Source organism: Babylonia areolata, chromosome 32 (assembly GCF_041734735.1).
Source record: "Babylonia areolata isolate BAREFJ2019XMU chromosome 32, ASM4173473v1, whole genome shotgun sequence".
NCBI classification, from domain to species: domain Eukaryota; kingdom Metazoa; phylum Mollusca; class Gastropoda; order Neogastropoda; family Buccinidae; genus Babylonia; species Babylonia areolata.
In genome coordinates, this window is record NC_134907.1 from 1,094,163 (window position 1) to 1,118,151 (window position 23,989).

At 44.8% G+C, this 23,989-nt stretch overlaps 1 protein-coding gene across 3 annotated transcripts in view; it reads left to right on the plus strand.

Annotated features, from left to right (window-relative positions):
• Window positions 1-23,989, plus strand: part of LOC143276722 (abl interactor 2-like) — a 36,683-nt gene that overhangs the window by 1,687 nt on the left and 11,007 nt on the right. The window contains exons 2-6 of one of the 3 annotated variants that reach the window (XM_076581382.1): window positions 1,720-1,887; window positions 2,846-3,034; window positions 6,584-6,863; window positions 9,937-10,176; window positions 12,495-12,542. In XM_076581382.1, coding sequence (XP_076437497.1) covers window positions 1,720-1,887; window positions 2,846-3,034; window positions 6,584-6,863; window positions 9,937-10,176; window positions 12,495-12,542 — 925 coding nt within the window. Of the gene's footprint in view, window positions 1-1,719; window positions 1,888-2,845; window positions 3,035-6,583; window positions 6,864-9,936; window positions 10,177-12,494; window positions 12,543-18,617; window positions 18,669-23,989 lie in introns of all 3 variants that reach the window. The other 2 variants (XM_076581381.1, XM_076581383.1) reach the window with 2 other exon arrangements.

The window sequence follows — 23,989 nt, forward strand, 5'->3', positions numbered from 1 at the left end:
ACAATCAGGTTCCGTTATTACAGTTGTATAATTCAGCAGATGTTCCAAGATTAAACAGGAGCTAACTTTGACCAAACGCATTGCAGCAGCCATCCCATCAGTTTCAGAACAGCTGATTTCAAGAACGAATGATCATGAATCATAAGTGGAATTGCTTTCCTAATGATGGTGGAACTCCTCTCCTATGACACACTTAAGGGCCATCATGAACAACGGGAGAAATATTTCCCTTAAATTGGTAAAACTCATCTTCTGTGAGTGTGACACTTCAGTTCAATTCAGTTCAAAATGCTTTATTGTTTGCTTCAACCAAAACATAAAATTCTCTTTCGGCTTACCTGAAATGCCCACTAGCAAATATCAAAGTGAGAAAAGGAATAACTGACACACCCTTCCCCGATCACCATGCACTCATAAGTTATTGTGTAAAAAGAAAAAACATTTGGGTAAGATAATACTACATTTTAAGTTGGAGTTAAACAACGCTGTGTGTATGTTTGTGCATGCGTGGGTGCGCCCGTGTGTGTGCCTGCGTGTATGCGAATGTAGTTGACACAGTCACCAACAGCAGTATGGTGCCATTGCCTGTGGTGTGAAGGCAGTATACATCACCTGATGATGTTGTTCCTTGATGAATGAATGAATGATGGTGATATGGATACTTAAATAGGGCCTATCCTCGGTCGGAGACTAAGCTCAAAGTGCTTTACAAACACGGGGTCATTTCCACAGTAGGTATCTTACTTGGGTAAAGCTGAATGACGGCTGCCATTGGGTGCTCATCATTCGTTTCCTGTGTCGTTAGTCAGGTTTAAGTTATACACACATACACTTTCAGACACATAACATTTTACGATGAAGACGACTGTTTTGTTATTTACCCTGCCATGTAAGATAAGAAAAGAAAAGAATAACTTTATTATTTCCAACTGGAGAATTTATTTGGTCTGGTGCATTATCACAACATAGACTAGTAAACATCATGGAGACCACAACTGTAAAAAACAACAACAACAGCTATTAGGAATATAACGAAGACACAAATGTAAAAATATCACATACACCGTTTCATACATTCATTCCACACATAGCAGGTAATATTTTGAATGTAAAAACAAACAATTAAGAAACATTTTTTTAATATGATTATGAGCATAGCCTACTATATTGCACATTGATTATAATAGAAAAGATGTGAATAAGTTCTTTATTATCATTTATCTCATGAAGATAAATTGCATCAGATGTGGCAAAACACAACCAGATAATCAGCACACACGCACAGACACACAGACACACACACACACAGACACACACACACACACACACACACAGACCACACACAGACACACACACACACACACACACACACATACACACACACTTTCAGTGTGGGCAGCCATACTCTGTTTTCGGTGGTGTGCATGCTGGGTATGTAAACATGTTCTTGTTTCCATAACCCACGGAATGCTGACATGGATTATAGGATCTTTAGAATGTGTATTTGATCTTCTGCATGCATATATATATTTATATACATGTGTACACACAAAGGGGGTTAAGGCACTAGCAGGTCTGCACATGTTGAACTGGGAGATTGGAAAAATCTACACTCTTAAAACAACCCACCAGGCACCGTTACCGAGATTCGAACCCGGGACCCTCAGATTGAAAGTCCAAATGCTTTAACCACTTGGCTATTGCGCCCTATCCTTGCAGGCCAGTGACAAGCGGAAGGCTCTGGAGGAGACGAAGAACTACACAACCCACTCCCTGGCGTCAGTGGCATACCAGGTGAACCAGTTGGCCACCAACTTCCTCCGCCTCCTGGACCTGCAACAGTCACAGCTTGCCAACATGGAGTCTTCCGTTAACCACCTGTCTCAGGTGTGTGTGTGCTGTGTGTGTGTGTGTGTGTGTGTACTCTGTGAGTGTGTGTGTGTGTGTGTGTGTGTGTGTGTGTGTGTGTGTGTGTTATAAATACATGTATGTGTGGTTTGTGTGAATATGCATGGTTTCAATAATTGGCTGTCATCATTTTTTTTTTTTTTGTTGGCGCTCTAAATTGAACAGAAACCTCAGTGGCAGTGTGTGTACTGTTATGTGTCTGACACATTGAACAGTGTATGTTTTGTGTGACACATTGAACAGTGTGTGTTGTGTCTGACACATTGAACAGTGTGTGTTGTGTGTGACACATTGAACAGTGTGTTGTGTGTGACACATTGAACATTGTGTGTTGTGATACATTGAACAGTGTGTGTGACATTGAACAGTGTGTTGTGTGTGACACATTGAACAGTGTATGTTGTGTGTGTGGCACATTGAACTGTGTGTGTTGTGTGTGACACATTGAACAGTGTGCTGTGTGTGACACATTGAACAGTGTGCTGTGTGTGACACATTGAACAGTGTGTTGTGTGTGACACATTGAACAGTGTGTTGTGTGTGACACATTGAACAGTGTGCTGTGTGTGACACATTGAACAGTGTGCTGTGTGTGACAACAGTGTGCTGTGTGTGACACATTGAACAGTGTGCTGTGTGTGACACATTGAACAGTGTGTTGTGTGTGACACATTGAACAGTGTGCTGTGTGTGACACATTGAACAGTGTGCTGTGTGTGACACATTGAACAGTGTGCTGTGTGTGACACATTGAACAGTGTGCTGTGTGTGACACATTGAACAGTGTGTGTTGTGTGTGACACATTGAACAGTGTGTGTTGTGTGTGACACATTGAACAGTGTGCTGTGTGTGACACATTGAACAGTGTGTTGTGTGTGACACATTGAACAGTGTGTGTTGTGTGTGACACATTGAACAGTGTGCTGTGTGTGACAGATCGTGATGATCCACAAAGAGAAAGTAGCCCGGCGAGAGATTGGCGTGCTGACCACCAATCGCACAGCCTCTCGACCAATGGGAGTCAAGAGTGGCATTCTCTTCCCCGAGCAGACGGAACGACCAATCAAGTACACACGCAAAGCCATCGACTATTCCAGTCTGGATGACATCGGCCATGGGGTCAGGGTGAGTTCACGTGCATGTAATGGTGATGATGATTGTGATCAGAACAGTGGACATGTACAATGCACTCTACCTGCTTAGCATTGGGGCCCAGAGCACTGACAATAATCAGCATCAACACACACACACACGCACACACACACACACACACACACACACACACACACACACACACACACACACACAGGTGTATTCTAGGTAGCAGGACAATAGCATGGAAAGGAACACTGTAGACTGTAATGGGTGTTGAACTGGCTGACTTTTCGTAATGCTTAATTATCATCTTCTTTTACTGAGAAAGTAATAATTATTCTAAGAGTTTTTCAATTTGGGAAATCGATATCATTTTCCTGTAGGTGAAACTGCATAATATTTTATGAGTACATGGCTGTCATGGTTTCTGATGATCACCTGTGATGGACACCTGTGAACACCTGTAAGTAACGATGATGTCCACAGCCCCAGTGTCAGAGCGCCACACAGAGAACAGGCCACAGTCCCTGTTGTGTAGTGTTATATACTTGTAAACACCTGTAATGACACCTGTCAACACCTGTAATGACACCTGTCAACACCTGTAATGACACCTGTCAACACCTGTAATGATATCTTAACGATGATGTCCACAGGTCACAGTCCCTATTGTGTAGTGTTATATACTTGTAAACACCTGTAATGATACCTGTCAGCACCTGTAATGATACCTGTAACAATGATGTCCACAGGTCGTAGTCCCTGTAGTGTCATGTTATACACCTGTCAGCATCTGTAATGATACATGTAATGATGATGTCCACAGGTCACAGTCCTTGTAGTGTCGTGTTATACATCTGTCAACACCTGTAATGATACCTGTCAACACCTGTCATGATACCTGTAACGATGATGTCCACAGGTCACAGTCCCTGTAGTGTCATGTTATACACCTGTCAACACCTGTAATGATACCTGTCAACACCTGTAATGATACCTGTAACAATGATGTCCACAGGTCACAGTCCCTGTAATGTCATGTTATACACCTGTCAACACCTGTAATGATAACTGTCAGCACCTGTAATGATACCTGTAACAATCATGTCCACAGGTCACAGTCCTTGTAGTGTCGTGTTATACATCTGTCAACACCTGTAATGATACCTGTCAACACCTGTAATGATACATGTAACGATGATGTCCACAGGTCACAGTCCTTGTAGTATCGTGTTATACACCTGTCAACACCTGTAATGATACCTGTCAACACCTGTAATGATACCTGTAACAATGATGTCCACAGGTCACAGTCCCTGTAGTGCCGTGTTATACACCTGTCAACACCTGTAATGTTACCTGTCAACACCTGTAATGATACCTGTAACGATGATGTCCACAGGTTGCAGTCCCTGTAGTGTAGTGTTATACACCTGTCAACACCTGTAATGATACATGTCAACACATGATACCTGTCAACACCTGTAATGATTCCTGTAACGATGATGTCCACAGGTTGCAGTCCCTGTAGTGTAGTGTTATACACCCGTCAACACCTGTAATGATACCTGCCAACACCTGTAATGACACCTGTCAACACCTGTAATGATACCTGTCAACACCTGTAGTGATATCTTAATGATGATGTCCACAGGTTGCAGTCCCTGTAGTGTAGTGTTATACACCCGTCAACACCTGTAATGATACCTGTCAACACCTGTAATGACACCTGTCAACACCTGTAATGATACCTGTCAACACCTGTAGTGATATCTTAACGATGATGTCCACAAGCCTCAGTCCTTGTAGTGTCATGTTATACACCTGTCAACACCAGTAATGATACCTGTCAACACCTGTAATGATACCTGTAATAATGATGTCCACAGGCCTCAGTCCCTGTAGTGTAGTGTTATGCACCTGTCAACACCTGTAATGATACCTGTCAACACCTGTAATGATAACTGTAATAATAATGTCCACAGGCCTCAGTCCCTGTAGTGTAGTGTTATACACCTGTCAACACCTGTAATGATACCTGTCAACACCTGTAATGATACCTGTAATAATGATGTCCACAGGTCACAGTCCCTGTAGTATCGTGTTATACACCTGTCAACACCTGTAATGATACCTGTCAACACCTGTAATGATACATGTAATGATGATGTCCACAGGTCACAGTCCCTGTAGCGTCATGTTATACACCTGTCAACACCTGTAATGATACCTGTCAGCACCTGTATTGATACCTGTAACGATGATGTCCACAGGTCACAGTCCCTGTAGTATCGTGTTATACACCTGTCAACACCTGTAATGATACCTGTCAACACCTGTAATAATACCTGTCAACACCTGTAATGATACCTGTAACGATGATGTCCACAGGTCACAGTCCCTGTAGTGTCATGTTGTACACCTGTCAACACCTGTAATGATACCTGTCAGCACCTGTATTGATACCTGTAACGATGATGTCCACAGGTCACAGTCCCTGTAGTATCGTGTTATACACCTGTCAACACCTGTAATGATACCTGTCAACACCTGTAATAATACCTGTCAACACCTGTATTGATACCTGTAACGATGATGTCCACAGGTCACAGTCCCTGTAGTATCGTGTTATACACCTGTCAACACCTGTAATGATACCTGTCAGCACCTGTATTGATACCTGTAACGATGATGTCCACAGGTCACAGTCCCTGTAGTGTCATGTTGTACACCTGTCAACACCTGTAATGATACCTGTCAGCACCTGTAATGATATCTTAACGATGATGTCCACAGGTCACAGTCCCTGTAGTATCGTGTTATACACCTGTCAACACCTGTAATGATACCTGTCAACACCTGTAATGATATCTTAACGATGATGTCCACAGGTCACAGTCCCTGTAGTGTCATGTTATACACCTGTCAACACCAGTAATGATACCTGTCAACACCTGTAATGACACCTGTAACGATGATGTCCACAGGTCACAGTCCCTGTAGTATCGTGTTATACACCTGTCAACACCTGTAATGATACCTGTCAACACCTGTAATAATACCTGTCAACACCTGTAATGATACCTGTAACGATGATGTCCACAGGTCACAATCCCTGTAGTGTCATGTTGTACACCTGTCAACACCTGTAATGATACCTGTCAACACCTGTAATGATACCTGTAACGATGATGTCCACAGGTCACAGTCCCTGTAGTATCGTGTTATACACCTGTCAACACCTGTAATGATATCCTAACGATGATGTCCACAGGTCACAGTCCCTGTAGTGTCATGTTGTACACCTGTCAACACCTGTAATGATACCTGTCAGCACCTGTAATGATACCTGTAACGATGATGTCCACAGGTCACAGTCCCTGTAGTGTAGTGTTATACACCTGTCAACACCTGTAATACCTGTCAACACTTGTAATGATACCTGTCAACACCTGTAATGATATCTTAACGATGATGTCCACAGGTCACAGTCCCTGTAGTATCGTGTTATACACCTGTCAGCACCTGTAGTGATACCTGTCAACACCTGTAATGATATCCTAACGATGATGTCCACAGCCCCAGTCGCAGAGCACCACCCCGCGCACAGGCCGCAGTCCGTCTGTCAGCAGCAGCAGTTCAGGAAGCCAGGCCCCCACCACCCGCCCCCCCACGCCCCCCCAGTATCGTCAGGGGCAACAGCAGCAGCAGCAGGGGGGTGGGGGCACGCTGGGCAGGGCGGGGGGCAGCCACTACCGCTCCATCCCGCCCCCTGTGGCCCCCAGCCCCCCGCAGGCACCCCCGCCCACACAGCAGCCTCCCCCGCCAGTCTCTCAGAGCCAGGGACAGTACTCGCCTGGTAAGGGGGTGGGGGGGTTTGGGGGGATGGGGGTTGAGGGGTGGGGGAGTGTTTGTGTGTGTGGGGGGCGGATGGATGCGGGGGTGTTGTGTGTGTGAGGGGCGATGTTTGTGTGTGTGTGGGGTGATGTTTGTGTGTGAGGGGGGGTGATGTTTGTGTGTGTGGGGTGGATGGATATGGGGGTGTTGTGTGTGAGGGGGGCGATGTTTGTGTGTGTGGGGGTGATGTTTGTGTGTGTAGGGGTGATGTATGCGGGGGTGTTGTGTGTGGGGGGGCGATGTTTGTGTGTGTGAGGGCCGATGTTTGTGTGTGGGGGGGTGATGTTTGTGTGTGTGGGGTGGATGGATGCGGGGGTTTTGTGTGTGGGGGAGGCGGTGTTTGTGTGTGGAGGGGGGGGGCGATGTTTGTGTGTGGGGGGGCGGTGTTTGTGTGTGAGGGGGGCGATGTTTGTGTGTGGGTTTGGGGGTGGGATGTGTGGATATTGTGTGTGTGTGTGTGGGTGTGTGTGTATGTGGGGGGAGGAGTGTTGGGGTAGTGTGTTGGGGGGTTGTTTGTGGGTTTGTCGTGGTGGTATGGGTGTAGCCTGTAGGTGTGTTTGAGTGTGTGTATGGGGAGAGGGTGTGTGTGTGTGTGTGGGGGGGGGGTTGTTGGTGTCTTTGTGTGTGTGGGGGGTGAGGGTGGGAGGGGGGGTGGTGTATGTGTGTGTGTGTGTGTGTCGGGGGGGGCGTGTGTGTGGGGGTGTGTGTGTATGTGTGTTTGGGGGGGCATGTGTGTGTATGTATGTGTGGGGGTGGGGGTGAGGGGAGGGGGTTTGGCGTGTGTGTGTGTGGAGTAGGTTGTGTGTGTGTGTGTGTGTGTGTGTGTGTGTGTGTTTGGGGGGGCATGTGTGTGTATGTATGTGTGGGGGTGAGGGGAGGGGGTTTGGCGTGTGTGTGTGTGGAGTAGGTTGTGTGTGTGTGTGTGTGTGTGTGTTCTAGAAAGCAATTTTGGAGTGCCTTCCTTTGACCCCTATGCCCTGGCCTCTAACGTGTAACCTGTCAGTGTGTCTGTGTATCCAACCTGTCAGTGTCTGTGTATCCAACCTGTCAGTGTGTCTGTGTATCCAACCTGTCAGTGTCTGTGTATCTAACCTGTCAGTGTGTCTGTGTATCCAACCTGTCAGTGTCTGTGTATCTAACCTGTCAGTGTCTGTGTATCTAACCTGTCAGTGTGTATCTAACCTGTCAGTGTCTGTGTATCCAACATGTCAGTGTGTCTGTGTATCCAACCTGTCAGTGTCTGTGTATCCAACCTGTCAGTGTGTCTGTGTATCCAACCTGTCAGTGTGTCTGTGTATCCAACCTGTCAGTGTCTGTGTATCCAACCTGTCAGTGTGTCTGTGTATCTAACCTGTCAGTGTGTCTGTGTATCCAACCTGTCAGTGTCTGTGTATCCAACCTGTCAGTGTGTCTGTGTATCCAACCTGTCAGTGTGTCTGTGTATCTAACCTGTCAGTGTCTGTGTATCCAACCTGTCAGTGTCTGTGTATCCAACCTGTCAGTGTGTCTGTGTATCCAACCTGTCAGTGTGTCTGTGTATCTAACCTGTCAGTGTCTGTGTATCCAACCTGTCAGTGTCTGTGTATCCAACCTGTCAGTGTGTCTGTGTATCCAACCTGTCAGTGTCTGTGTATCCAACCTGTCAGTGTGTCTGTGTATCTAACCTGTCAGTGTGTCTGTGTATCCAACCTGTCAGTGTGTCTGTGTATCCAACCTGTCAGTGTCTGTGTATCCAACCTGTCAGTGACTGTGTATCCAACCTGTCAGTGTCTGTGTATCTAACCTGTCAGTGTGTCTGTGTATCCAACCTGTCAGTGTGTCTGTGTATCCAACCTGTCAGTGTGTCTGTGTATCCAACCTGTCAGTGACTGTGTATCCAACCTGTCAGTGTCTGTGTATCTAACCTGTCAGTGTGTCTGTGTATCCAACATGTCAGTGTGTCTGTGTATCCAACCTGTCAGTGTCTGTGTATCTAACCTGTCAGTGTGTCTGTGTATCCAACCTGTCAGTGTCTGTGTATCCAACCTGTCAGTGTCTGTGTATCCAACCTGTCAGTGACTGTGTATCCAACCTGTCAGTGTCTGTGTATCTAACCTGTCAGTGTCTGTGTATCCAACCTGTCAGTGTGTCTGTGTATCCAACCTGTCAGTGACTGTGTATCCAACCTGTCAGTGTCTGTGTATCTAACCTGTCAGTGTGTCTGTGTATCCAACATGTCAGTGTGTCTGTGTATCCAACCTGTCAGTGTCTGTGTATCTAACCTGTCAGTGTGTCTGTGTATCCAACCTGTCAGTGTCTGTGTATCCAACCTGTCAGTGACTGTGTATCCAACCTGTCAGTGTGTCTGTGTATCCAACCTGTCAGTGTCTGTGTATCCAACCTGTCAGTGACTGTGTATCCAACCTGTCAGTGTGTCTGTGTATCTAACCTGTCAGTGTCTGTGTATCCAACCTGTCAGTGTGACTGTGTATCTAACCTGTCAGTGTCTGTGTATCCAACCTGTCAGTGTGACTGTGTATCCAACCTGTCAGTGTCTGTGTATCCAACCTGTCAGTGACTGTGTATCCAACCTGTCAGTGTGTCTGTGTATCTAACCTGTCAGTGTGACTGTGTATCCAACCTGTCAGTGTGACTGTGTATCTAACCTGTCAGTGTCTGTGTATCCAACCTGTCAGTGTGTCTGTGTATCTAACCTGTCAGTGTGACTGTGTATCCAACCTGTCAGTGTCTGTGTATCTAACCTGTCAGTGTGTCTGTGTATCTAACCTGTCAGTGTGTCTGTGCATCTAACCTGTCAGTGTGTCTGTATCCAACCTGTCAGTGTGTCTGTGTATCTAACCTGTCAGTGTGTCTGTGTATCCAACCTGTCAGTGTGTCTGTGTATCCAACCTGTCAGTGTGTCTGTGTATCCAACCTGTCAGTGTCTGTGTATCCAACCTGTCAGTGTCTGTGTATCCAACCTGTCAGTGTGACTGTGTATCCAACCTGTCAGTGTCTGTGTATCTAACCTGTCAGCGTCTGTCTGTGTGCTGAAGGCAACAGCAACACCCCGGTTCGAATCCAGGGGCCCTACGCCCCGGCGCCCAACGTGCAGATGGGGCAGGTGCGAGTCCCGCTGGGCATGATGGGACGGCCAGGCAGCCAGCTGGGCAGGGAGACCATGATGATGGGGCCAGGGGGCGCCATGATGCACCTGGACCCGAACCAGAGGCCCCGCTCCAACATGCACGTCGTGCAGCCCGCACCCGCCCCTCTCACCGGACACGACTCCATGGGTAGGTGCTTTCTGGGGTTTTGGTTTTTTGCATCTTGTTTGGTTTGAGTGACGGGTACAGTGTATATGTATTTGTATTTCTTTTTATCACAGCAGATTTCTCTGAGTGAAATTCGGGCTGCTCTCCCCAGGGAGAGCGCGTCGCTATACTACAGCACCACCCAATTTTTTTTGTATTTTTTCCTGCGTGCAGTTTTATTTGTTTTTCCTATCGAAGTGGATTTTTCTACAGAATTTTGCCAGGAACAACCCTTTTGTTGCCGTGGGTTCCTTTACATGCGCTAAGTGCATGCTGCACATGGGACCTCGGTTTATCGTTTCATCCGAATGACTAGCGTCCAGACCACCACTCAAGGTGGAGGGGGAGAAAATATCGGCGGCTGAGCCGTGCTTCAAACCAACGCGCTCAGATTCTCTCGTTTCCTAGGCGGACGTGTTACCTCTAGGCCATCACTCCACGTGTTGTGTTGGAAGATGAATCTGTGTGTGTGTGTGTGTGTGTGTGTTCAATATTATTTTTGAACCACACACTGAAGATGGAACTACATATTTTTTGTTTGCTTCACACCCTCCGATTTTGGGCATGACAGGGGACATCACTCATGGTTGTGACACATGGTCGACAATCCTGTTGTTGCTACTTTGCTTAAAAGAACCGACTGAATGTGTGGTGTGTGTGTGTGTGTGTGTGTGTGTGTGTGTGTGTGTGTGTGTGTGAGGTTCTTATTTCTGGCTTGACACGATTCGGCACGTTTTTTCTGTGTGCTTGTTTTCCATCCAGTGTGCTGTGGATACTAATCATTATGATGATGATATTGGTCTTGGTATTATCAACTTCTTTATTGCTGTTGTTGTCATTGTTATCGTTTTATCATTATCATTATGTTTGTTATTATTGTTATTGTTTTCTTTTTAAATTGTTTGTGGCTGTTGTCATCGTCGGATTGAAAGTGATTGTATGACGGAAACTCTGTGTGTGTGTGTGTGTGTGTGTGCACGCATGTGTGAGTACATGCGTGTGTGAGTGTACATGCGTGCGTGCGTGCATGTTGGAATTATTGGCATTTTCTTGTCTCTGTTGAGTCCCACTATACATAGTGATCATCAGTGGTGTCTTGTCTCTGTTGAGTCCCACTATACATTGTGATCATCAGTGATGTCTTGTCTCTGTTGAGTCCCACTATACATTGTGATCATCAGTGGTGTCTTGTCCCTGATTTACCCAGTGTCTTTTCATAGTTCGAATTTAGCGGGTGCTCGGGTGGAAATGCTACGAAAAGTTGGCTTGGGCACGCAAATTTTCTGTCGAGAGTGCCCAGTTGGCACTAAAAAATTGACAGAGGCGAAAGAAAATTAAATAAAAGACACACCAAGAAAGCAGGCTTGAATGCGGACGATCAAAATGTAAAGTGTTGTCTGTTGTTTGCGCATGCGTGATTGGATGTTGACGTTCATGGCTCCTTAACTATGAACTATGTTTCTTCAATGTTAAAAGAAAGGCTCCTGAAACAGAGACAAAAGCTCAGGACGACAAAAAGAATAAACAGCAGGAGTACGAATCAAAGCGCGAGCTGATGTGTTCATGAGACAAGAGTGTGCTTGTTCCTTGTCCTCGGGTGTCAGAGAGTGAATAACACAAGAGAGTGTTTGAGTTGGAATCTTTGGTGTCTCACATGATGTGTTCATTTTTACAGGAGTGTACTTGTTCCTTTTCCTCGGGTGTCAGAGAGTGAATAACACAGGAGAGTGTTTGAGTTGGAATCTTTGGTGTCTCACATGATGTGTTCATTTTTACAGGAGTGTACTTGTTCCTTTTCCTCGGGTGTCAGAGAGTGAATAACACAGGAGAGTGTTTGAGTTGGAATCCTCCGTGTCTCACACGATGTGTTCATGAGACAGGAGTGGAGATGTGATTTTGTTCTGCAGGTTTCACTGGTGTCAAGTGAGAACAGGACGTGTTGGGCTGTCATTGTGTGTATTATGTTGTGTCTGTAACACCAAGAGTGGATAAGACAGGAGTGTGTGAGTTGTCCAAAGAGTGGATAAGGTGAGATAGTGTGAGTTGTCCAAAGAGTGGATAAGACAGAAGTGTGTGAGTTGTCCAAAGAGTGGATAAGACAGGAGTGTGTGAGTTGTCCAAAAAGTGGAAAAGACAGAAGTGTGTGAGTTGTCCAAAGAGTGGATAAGACAGGAGTGTGTGAGTTGTCCAAAAAGTGGAAAAGACAGAAGTGTGTGAGTTGTCCAAAGAGTGGATAAGACAGGAGTCTGTGTGTTGTCCAAAGAGTGGATAAGACAGGAGTGTGTGTGTTGTCCTGGCAGCACTGTTCCGCTTCCATTACCAGAGTGGACTTCGGGGTCACCACATGGGTGAGGCCTGGTGCATGTCTGGCACTGTGTCACTGTGTCATTGTGTCACTGTGTCACTGTGTCATTGTGTCACTGTGTCATTGTGTCACTGTGTCATTGTGTCTCTGTGTCTCTGGCTTGCTTACAGCCTGCACTGTTGGGGGCAATCTTTAGCATACAGTCACTCACACAGTGCCAGCATTTGGTTAGCATTTACTGATTTAGCATGTATCATTACTCCAGAGATGCCATCTGTTAAGATTTTGCCGTATTTACTTACACTTGACAGCAGTTTATCCTAGCGTTAGGTCTCAGAATAGTACCGACGAGTTCATTTTCAACGTCATAGCATGGTCACATGTTTTCCTGTTGTAACATTACCCAGACGCTTTTAGACATATCGATCATGAGGTCAGGGCAGCCACTACTATCCTTGGTCTCATGTGATGATGCTCGGCTAATTGTGTGCGTGTTTACATTGCATTGAGTTGACCCATCAGCTTAGCTATTTGCATGAACAAGAGAGAACATGGCTGAATCCATATGCCTCTCGGTCAAACAGCATCTGTGCCTGTGGATTAAGGTTGCTGTTGATGATGTGGATAGCATTTAGCATATCCTGACACAGTGCTGACATCTGGATAGCATTTAGCATATCATTACTCACACAGTGCGGGCATCTGGGTAGCATTTAGCATATCCTGACACACACAGTGCGAGCATCTGGATAGCATTTGGCATATCCTGACACACACAGTGCAGACATCTGGATAGCATTTAGCATATCCTGACACACACAGTGCGAGCATCTGGATATCATTTAGCATATCCTGACACACACAGTGCTGACATGTGTATAGCATTTAACATATCATTACTCACACAGTGCTGACATCTGGGTAGCATTTGGCATATCCTGACACACACACTGCGAGCATCTGGATAGCATTTAGCATATCCTGACACACAGTGCGGGCATCTGGATAGCATTTAGCATATCCTGACACACAGTGCGGGCATCTGGATAGCATTTAGCATATCCTGACACACACAGTGCTGACATCTGGATAGCATTTAGCATATCTTGACACACACAGTGCTGACATGTGGATAGCATTTAGCATATCCTGACACACACAGTGTGGCTGTAAGCAAACCAGTCAGTGTTGTTGTTTCAAGTTTTTCTCAGTGTTGTACAGTTGCTGCAAAAGGCGTCGGCAGTCTTGCTTTATATCAAGATGATGGCTATTATTTTCTGTTGTCCTTTGTTACAGATGGGTTTTTTTTGTTGTTGTCATTTTTGTTATGGTTTGTTACTTGTTATGGTTTGTTACAGATGGTTTTTCTTTCTTTGTCGTTTTTGTTGTCGTTTGTTACAGATTGTTTTTCTTTCTTTGTCGTTTTTGTTGTCGTTTGTTACAGACGGTTTTTCTTTCTTTGTCGTTTTTGTTGTGGTTTGTTACAGACGGTTTTTCTTTCTTTGTCGTTTTTGTTGTGGTTTGTTACAGATGGTTTTTCTTTCTTTGTCGTTTTTGTTGTCGTTTGTTACAGACGGTTTTTCTTTCTTTCCTCACTTGTTACGGCTCACTCTTGACCTGAAGGTTACAGCACCAAACATTTTCAGGCCTTTCTGTTTACAGAGGTCTGCTGGTGATAGAATGATGACCTGAACCCCATCCCCCTTCCCCGCCCCCTCCCCCCCCCCATCCCCCTCATCCACCATTTGCCCCCATCACCCACTAATCCCCCCTTCAACTTTCTCTTCCTCCTTTGTACATCCTTTGTCTACAACACATGGAAATAATCTTTGTCTGAAACTTGTATGCACAGCGAAGCTTTTGTTAAAAAAAGCAACAAAAAAAAAGCCTGAAAAGTTGACCTCAAGTGCTGTAGTGAGTGTGCTGTGTTGAATCACAGTTTTTTTGTTTTATGTTTTTGTGATTGTGTTTTTTGTAGCGCATGAGCGTTTCCACAGAGCTTGACATGAGTTCACAGGGGTGCTAAATTACTGGAAGAAGAATGGTGCGGGCGTGTGAGAGGTGTTGTGATGTTGGTGGTGGTGTAGTGTGGTGTGGTGTGGTGTGGTGGTGATGTGTGGTGGTGGTGTGGTGTGGTGGTGGTGTGGTGTGGTGTGGTGTGGTGGTGGTGTGGTGTGGTGGTGGTGGTGTGGTGTGGTGGTGGTGTGGTGTGGTGTAGCGTGGTGGTGGTGTGGTGTGGTGGTGATGTGTGGTGGTGTGGTGTGGTGGTGGTGTGGTGTGGTGTGGTGTGGTGGTGGTTGTGGTGTGGTGGTGGTGTGGTGTGATGTGGTGGTGGTGGTGTGGTGTGGTGGTGGTGTGGTGTGGTGGTGGTGGTGTGGTGTGGTGTGTTGTGTGGTGTGGTGGTGGTGTGGTGTGGTGTGGTGTGACCTTCATTGATTCTCATTGTCGGGCGGCATGAGATGTTCAGCTGCAAATGGTATGGTGATGGATGTCGGCTGGCTGGCTTGGAGTGGGGTGTTGGAAAAATCAGAAAACAACAGGATGAGACTGGCTTTGAATCCTACTCACACTTGAGTGCCAGTCTGATTGGAAACGTTTTTTCTTTTCTGTTGCTTGCAGCGTGTGTGTGTGTGTGTGTGGTTATTTTGATTCAGTCTTGTACATAGTGTGTGGTGTTTTGGTATTTGATTTGATATTCTCTTTCGTTTGGGTTGACATTTACCTTGATTTTTAGCACAAGTTTTATGGCTTCAGGAGGTTTTGTTTGTGATTTTTTAAGTGTTGCATTTTTCTGTTAAAAAATTTTTTTTTTTTTATCTGTCGGTGTTGTCACTGTACAATGTGATATATATATATATATATATATATATATATATATATGTATGTGTATATGATTGATGATGAAATTTTATTGAAGGGTTGTGATATTCCCTGGTGTTTTCTCTGATGGTTTTGTCACGAGGAAGGTGATGACGATATATGTATAGCTGTTGGCCTGGTGACCAAACCTTTATCAGAGATCATTTTTGACTCACTTGTGTAAACAAAGTGAGTCTATGTTTTAACCTGGTGTTCGGTTGTCTGTGTGTGTGTGTGTGTGTGTCCGTGTGTCTGTGTGTCTGTGTGTCCGTGGTGAACTTTAACATTGACATTTTCTCTGCAAATACTTTGTCAGTTGACACCAAATTGAGCATAAAAATAGGAAAAAATCAGTTCTTTCCAGTTATCTTGTTTAAAACAATATTGCACCTCTGGGATGGGCACAAAAAAAAGAAGAAAAAAAAAGAAGCCTAATTATATGCAAACTGCATTTACTGTTATATTTATATTTTTTGTATTCTCTAAACTTGGCACTTTGACCTCTTATTCTGACACAAGAGGAGTCATTATTATCATTTTTTGTTCAAACGGGAACTTCTTTTGCAAAGCATGGAATTTTTTTTAAATTTTGCAAACGTTTTGGCGCAGACAGTAAAAAAGGGAAATTACTCTGTAATTAATGCAAGGGGACTTAATTTATCACAAGTGAGTCTTGAAGGCCTTGCCTCTCTTGTTCATTGTGTCATTTTCATGTGCTGCCTTCCTTTGGCCTTCATTGCCATCCATTGCCACCTTGTACCATTGTGGGGCTGGGAAGTATTTTGGATTTTTTTTTTAAATTGTTCTTTTTGTAATTTGGGAATGATATATTTAGTACAAGGGCTGACGTCCTTAGCACAGCTGTGTCTTATTTGGCTTTAGGAGTTTTGATAAGATATTATGTCATGAACTGAATCATTTTGCGGGGTATTTTATTATCAGATGTCACAGAGCTCTGTATTTGAAGCAGTTGAATTTTTAGAAATCAGTTGGGCGGTTCTGATCATGCCCTGTGCTGTTGGCTGCATTGGAACCAGTGTAAGCAGCAGTGTCAGATGTTACTTCTTACCCCCGAAAATGGAGTATGGCTGCCTACATGGTGGGGTAAAAGTGGTCATACACGTAAAAACCCACTCGTGTTCATATGAGTGAACGTGGGAGTTGCAGTCCACGAACGAAGAAGAAGAAGAAATGTTCCTTCTGGAAAAAAACAAAACAAACCACCACCAGGATTTATGTTGTTGCCAGGATGCTGTCATCATCATCTCCTTCTGTGACCCATGTTGATGCTGACGTGTTGGTCTGTGTGTTGTTTGTTTTGTACTGAGGATGACTGTGGTGCTTGTTCAGTTATTGGTTTTGGTTTCCTGACGGCTGTGAATGGCTTGTTTGTTTTGTTAGGTTTGCTGACAGCTGTGAATTGCTTATTTTTACTTATTAAATTTTTTTTATTTTAAGGTTTACTGACGGCTGTGAATTGCTTATTGTTTGAGTTAGGTTTCCTGACGGCTGTGAATTGCTTAATATTTAAAATAGATTTATGTTGTGTGTTTTTAAGTGTATATATATATATATATATACTTAATGTTGAGTGTTAGAAAGTGTAGAGACAGTATGATAGCTGCTTGTGTATGAATTGTCAGAGTTGTTGGCATTTTTCCATTGGAGTGCTGAAGTGTGAATGTGTGTGCTTTCGTTGTCGATTTTCCTGTGTTTTTTTTTTTCATGTGCGTCTGCTTATATGCATGCGATGTGTGTGTGACTGTTGATTTTTCTGTGGATGTCGCATAGCACAGTTGTTTTTTCCTTGCTGTGTTGTGTCCATATTGATGTGTTTGTGTTGTGTGTTATGTATGTGTAGTGTGTTTGCCAAAACACGGTAAATCTTTCCTAGCCATGTGGTGCCAGTGTTGATGTGTGTTGTGTGTTATGTATGTGTTGTGTGTTTGTCGAAGCACAGTAAATCTTTTCTCCCCAGGCTCATGGTGTGTCTGTGTATGTTGATGTGTTTTTCGTGTGTTGTGTGTATGTGTTTGCTGTGTGTACATGTGTAGTGTGTGTGTTGTACACTGTAGTGTGTACATTGTGTGTATGCCGAAGCAGTGTAATTCATTCCTCTCCAGGCCTAACCCGAATCCCTGGCATTGTGTGTTGTGCGTAGTGTGTTATTTTTGTGTAGTGTGTATGGAGAAGCAATGTGACTGTTTCCATGCTTTACGGTGTGTGAATGGAGATGTGTGTGTGTTGTGTATGTGTAATGAGTGTGTAGTGTGTACCCAGGTTTTACGGTGGGTGGATGATGGTGTGTGTGTTGTATGTAGCGTATGTGTTATGTATGTGTAGTGTGTGTGTAGTGTGCACCCAAGCTTCAATGTTTGTGTGTTGTGTGTCATGTTTGTGTAGTGTGTCCCCAATCTTTACTGTTTGTGTGTTATGTGTTATGTATGTGTAGTGTGCGTGCGGTGTGTACCAAAGCTTTACTGTGTTGTGTGTTGTGTATGTGTTATCATTTATGTATGTGTAGGGTGTGTGGCGTATACCAAAGCTTTACTGTGTTGTGTGTTATGTATGTGCAGCGTGTTTGTAGTGTGTACCTAAGCTTTACTGTGTTAACAGTGTGTTGTGTATGTGTTATGTATGTGTAGTGTGCACCCAAGCTTTACAGCGTGCAGATGGTGGTGTGTATGTTGTGTATGTGATATATGTATATGTTGTGTGCGTGTGTAGCGTGCACCCAAGCTTTACCATGTGCGCATGGCGGGTAGGGGTGTTGTGTGTTGTGTATGTGTTATGTATGTGTGTATGTGTAGTGTGTACTGAAGCTTTACCTTGTGCAGATGGCGGTGTGTGTGTGTTGTGTATGTGTTACGTTTGTGTAGTGTGTAGCCAAGCTTTACGGTGTACGGATGGCGATGTGTGCGTTGTGTATGTGTGATGTTTGTGTAGTGTGTAGCCAAGCTTTACGGTGTACGGATGGCGATGTGTGCGTTGTGTATGTGTGATGTTTGTGTAGTGTGTAGCCCAGCTTTACGGTGTACGGATGGCGATGTGTGCGTTGTGTATGTGTGATGTTTGTGTAGTGTGTAGCCCAGCTTTACGGTGTACGGATGGCGATGTGTGTGTTGCGTATGTGTGATGTTTGTGTAGTGTGTAGCCCAGCTTTACGGTGTACGGATGGCGATGTGTGCGTTGTGTATGTGTGATGTTTGTGTAGTGTGTAGCCCAGCTTTACGGTGTACGGATGGCGATGTGTTTTCAGAGATGCCACCCCCACCCCCACCTTTGTCTGGTGACACCGTGTTGTTGGAAGGTTTGCATGGGTCTGTCCCCGCTCTCTCTCCGCTTGCCTCCCCTTGTACTGGGTGGCTTCCCTTGGCTGTGTGGGCTGTGGACTAGAGTAGTGGGCCTTTCCTGGAGCTTGGGTTTTGTGCGTAATCCACTCACCCCCCGTCTCTCTCACTCACGTATGTTAGTCATTCAGAGACCCCATCTTACAGTGGGTTTGTTGGTCTGGGCTGTGGAATTGCAAGTAGTTTGAGTTGTTTTTTTCCCTCTGGCCTTGGCCTTGTCTGTCTTTGCCGGAACTAATTATGTGTGTCAGTCGCCATAGTTATTTTTGCCGAGTTGTTGGAAGAAGACTTTTTGGTGGGTGGATTGTACAGGCAGGGGCTGGTTTTTGTTTGTTAGTTTGTCGTTTCAGTGATTAGTTTTTTGTTTGTTTTTTTTCACTTTAATTAACAGAATACATAGAATAGAATAGAATAAAATACATCTTTATTACCAAGAGTACCGGGGTCACAAGGAATATTGGGGGGGATAGTACATAACAAGATACGAACATAAATTGAAAATCATACACAAACGCAGATACAGTAGAAATTAGGATACATACAAGTGCATATCAATATAAAAACTTTCGCATATTCACACATGCACGCACTGCACACACACACACACATGCACGCACGCACGCACACACACACGTGCACGCACGCACGTGCGCGCGCGCACACACACACACACACACACACACATTTGAACGGAAGCTGCATATTACATGTGGATGGGGCTGATGACTAGATCTTCAGGTAGATGGTTGTTGATTGCAATAAGGAATTATACATTAGATTACACATATATTACAAAACGTAAAGTGGTAATACATCAAAATAAAGAGGCTGGTCTTTCACATTTCACTTTACAAAACAATGCAACAAATATATTTTATTATCATTTATATAGTTTGTGGTTTCAGTGATTAGATTTATTATTATTATTGATATTATTATTGTTATTATTTGTCAATATAAGAGATTATCGTTTTTAGTTTTTTTTGTTGGATGGACTCATAGTCTTGTAGCATTTTTGTAGCTTGAATTTTGGATGGGGTTGAATGTTTGTTTTTGTTTTATTTGTTAGCTTTTTTTTTTTTTTTCAGTATCTTTTATTTTCATCATTCCCCCTCTTCTCAACAGTGAGGGGTGGTGGGTGGGGTGGTGTGTGGGGTGGAGTTGGTGTGTGTGTTTGGAAGAGTGTAGAGAAAGAGAAGAGGAGAGACCACTGCATCATGCAGTGGGTTGACAGTAACGAACTGGAGTGGAATGGAGGTGAACAATTGCTAGATATTGTGTCGGTTAAAAAATGGCGTGGGAGGGAGGGAGGGTACGGGTAGAGGGCAGAGGATGGCCAGGTGTGTGTGGATTCACCCACCTTGATGTACAGGGTGTGTCAGTGTGCGGTCGTGCAGGAATGGTTGTGTGTGCATTTTGTATTCATGTCAGTGCATGTGTGTTGCATATTTAATCAGAATGTATGTCTTCTTGTGTTAAAAATGTGTGTGTGTGTGTGTGTGTGTGTGTGTGTGTGTGTGTTTGTTTGATAGTGTGTGTGTGTGTGTGTGTGTGTGTTAAGTACAGAAAATGTAGGCATGGGGTGTTGAAACTGAAGACGGTTTATTCATTTTCATTTATAATCACACAAAAGCCGAGTTCCCATACGGTGCATGTGAACATCAAATAATGGAAACACCATAGCGCATCTGCTGCTTGAACACGAATTGATTGATGGAAAATGCAACATACATTCAGTCTGCCACACTTAGCCTAACCCACAGGTGAAGACTGACAGGGGTCTGATTCCCTGACTGTGCAAACCACCCCCCCCCCCACACCACACCCCATGTTCCCTGACTGTGCAAACCACCACCCCCCACACCACACCCCATGTTCCCTGACTGTGCAAACCACTACCCCCCACACCACACCCCACGTTCCCTGACTGTGCAAACCACTCCCCCCACACCACACCCCATGTTCCCTGACTGTGCAAACCACCACCCCCACACCACCCCACGTTCCCTGACTGTGCAAACCACTACCCCCCACACCACACCCCACGTTCCCTGACTGTGCAAACCACTACCCCCCACACCACCCCATGTTCCCTGACTGTGCAAACCACTACCCCCCACACCACACCCCACGTTCCCTGACTGTGCAAACCACCACCCCCACACCACACCCCATGTTCCCTGACTGTGCAAACCACCACCCCCACACCACACCCCATGTTCCCTGACTGTGCAAACCACCACCCCCACACCACACCCCATGTTCCCTGACTGTGCAAACCACTACCCCCCACACCACACCCCATGTTCCCTGACTGTGCAAACCACTACCCCCCACACCACACCCCACGTTCCCTGACTGTGCAAACCACTACCCCCCACACCACCCCACGTTCCCTGACTGTGCAAACCACTACCCCCCACACCACCCCATGTTCCCTGACTGTGGAAACCACTACCCCCCACACCACCCCATGTTCCCTGACTGTGCAAACCACTACCCCCCACACCACACCCCATGTTCCCTGACTGTGCAACCCCCCCAGCCCCCACCACCACACCCCATGTTCCCTGACTGTGCAAACCACTACCCCCCACACCACACCCCATGTTCCCTGACTGTGCAAACCACTACCCCCCACACCACACCCCACGTTCCCTGACAGTGCAAACCCCTACCCCCCACACCACACCCCATGTTCCCTGACAGTGCAAACCACTACCCCCCACACCACACCCCACGTTCCCTGACTGTGCAAACCACTACCCCCCACACCACACCCCACGTTCCCTGACTGTGCAAACCACTACCCCCACACCACACCACGTTCCCTGACTGTGCAAACCACTACCCCCCACACCACACCCCATGTTCCCTGACTGTGCAAACCACTACCCCCCCACACCACACCCCACATAGAGAAATCAGTACTTGCTGCTGCTAGCACAAATGGAGAGAATCGATACTGTGTAGTGTGGTCTTCCTGTAAATTCAGTAAATACATACAGAACTCCACATGGATAGAACAGCATGATTATGAATGGAAGACTGTCGTACATATGGATACTACATCCACGTGATTATGGAAGACTGTCGAACATATGGATACAAGATCCACGTGATTCTGCATGGAGGCACAGTCATGTATGGATTGAACATGATGCATGAAGACTTGAAGGCACCTAGGTACTCATGGACTTGTGTGTTGTCGCTGTGAACAATTGCTGCTTTGACTGAGGTTTGATCACATGCTCCGTACGGGGAATGTTCAAATCTTTTCAGAGAGAAAGGACTGTACGGAGATAATGAGAAACACCTGCACATGTGCTTGCATGCCGGCGCATGCACGCGCGCACAAACACACACACACACACTAACACACACACTACACATGCTATACACACGCTATACACACTACACACACTACACACACACACATTCACACATACACCCAATATACACACATATGCATGCACACACACCCATTCACACACACTCACACACACACACACACACACACAAACGTGCACATGCACACACACACAAAATTTACATGCATGCACATCCATGTACATGTGATATGCAGTCATGCATGCACATGTTTATGTGAGCATAAATATTTATGATAATGGGAAGACAAATTATCTTTCGTCTTTGTGGGAATAAAGGGGGTGGGGTGAGTTTTTTAGGAATAATGTCACGTCGTGTCTCCATGTTTAGACAAGGTATAATTCTGTCTTCCTTCATACATATAATGTCTAATTATGTCTCCCCATGTACAGACACTTCCTACGTTTAGACAATGTCCAATTATGTCTCCCCATGTTTAGACCAGTATAATCGTGTCTCCCTACATATAGACAATGTCCAATTATGTCTCCCCATGTTTAGACAAGTATAATTGTGTCTCCCTACATATAGACAATGTCCAGTTATGTCTCCCCATGTTAGACAAGTATAATTGTGTCTCCCTACATATAGACAATGTCCAATTATGTCTCCCCATGTTTAGACAAGTATAATTGTGTCTCCCTACATATAGACAATGTCCAGCTATATCTCCCCATGTTTAGACAAGTATAATTGTGTCTCCCTACATATAGACAATGTCCAATTATGTCTCCCCATGTTTAGACAAGTATAATTGTGTCTCCCTACATATAGACAATGTCCAGCTATGTCTCCCCATGTTTAGACAAGTATAATTGTGTCTCCCTACATATAGACAATGTCCAGCTATGTCTCCCCATGTTTAGACAAGTATAATTGTGTCTCCCTACATATAGACAATGTCCAGTTATGTCTCCCCATGTTTAGACAAGTATAATTGTGTCTCCCTACATATAGACAATGTCCAGTTATGTCTCCCCATGTTTAGACAAGTATAATCGTGTCTCCCTACATATAGACAATGTCCAGTTATGTCTCCCCATGTTTAGACAAGTATAATCGTGTCTCCCTACATATAGACAATGTCCAATTATGTCTCCCCATGTTTAGACAAGTATAATCGTGTCTCCCTACATATAGACAATGTCCAATTATGTCTCCCCATGTTTAGACAAGTATAATCGTGTCTCCCTACATATAGACAATGTCCAGCTATGTCTCCCCATGTTTAGACAAGTATAATTGTGTCTCCCTACATATAGACAATGTCCAGCTATGTCTCCCCATGTTTAGACAAGTATAATTGTGTCTCCCTACATATAGACAATGTCCAGTTATGTCTCCCCATGTTTAGACAAGTATAATTGTGTCTCCCTACATATAGACAATGTCCAGCTATGTCTCCCCATGTTTAGACAAGTATAATCGTGTCTCCCTACATATAGACAAAGTCCAGTTATGTCTCCCCATGTTTAGACAAGTATAATCGTGTCTCCCTACATATAGACAATGTCCAGCTATGTCTCCCCATGTTTAGACAAGTATAATCGTGTCTCCCTACATATAGACAATGTCCAATTATGTCTCCCCATGTTTAGACAAGTATAATTGTGTCTCCCTACATATAGACAATGTCCAATTATGTCTCCCCATGTTTAGACAAGTATAATTGTGTCTCCCTACATATAGACAATGTCCAGCTATGTCTCCCCATGTTTAGACAAGTATAATTGTGTCTCCCTACATATAGACAATGTCCAATTATGTCTCCCCATGTTTAGACAAGTATAATTGTGTCTCCCTACATATAGACAATGTCCAGCTATGTCTCCCCATGTTTAGACAAGTATAATTGTGTCTCCCTACATATAGACAATGTCCAATTATGTCT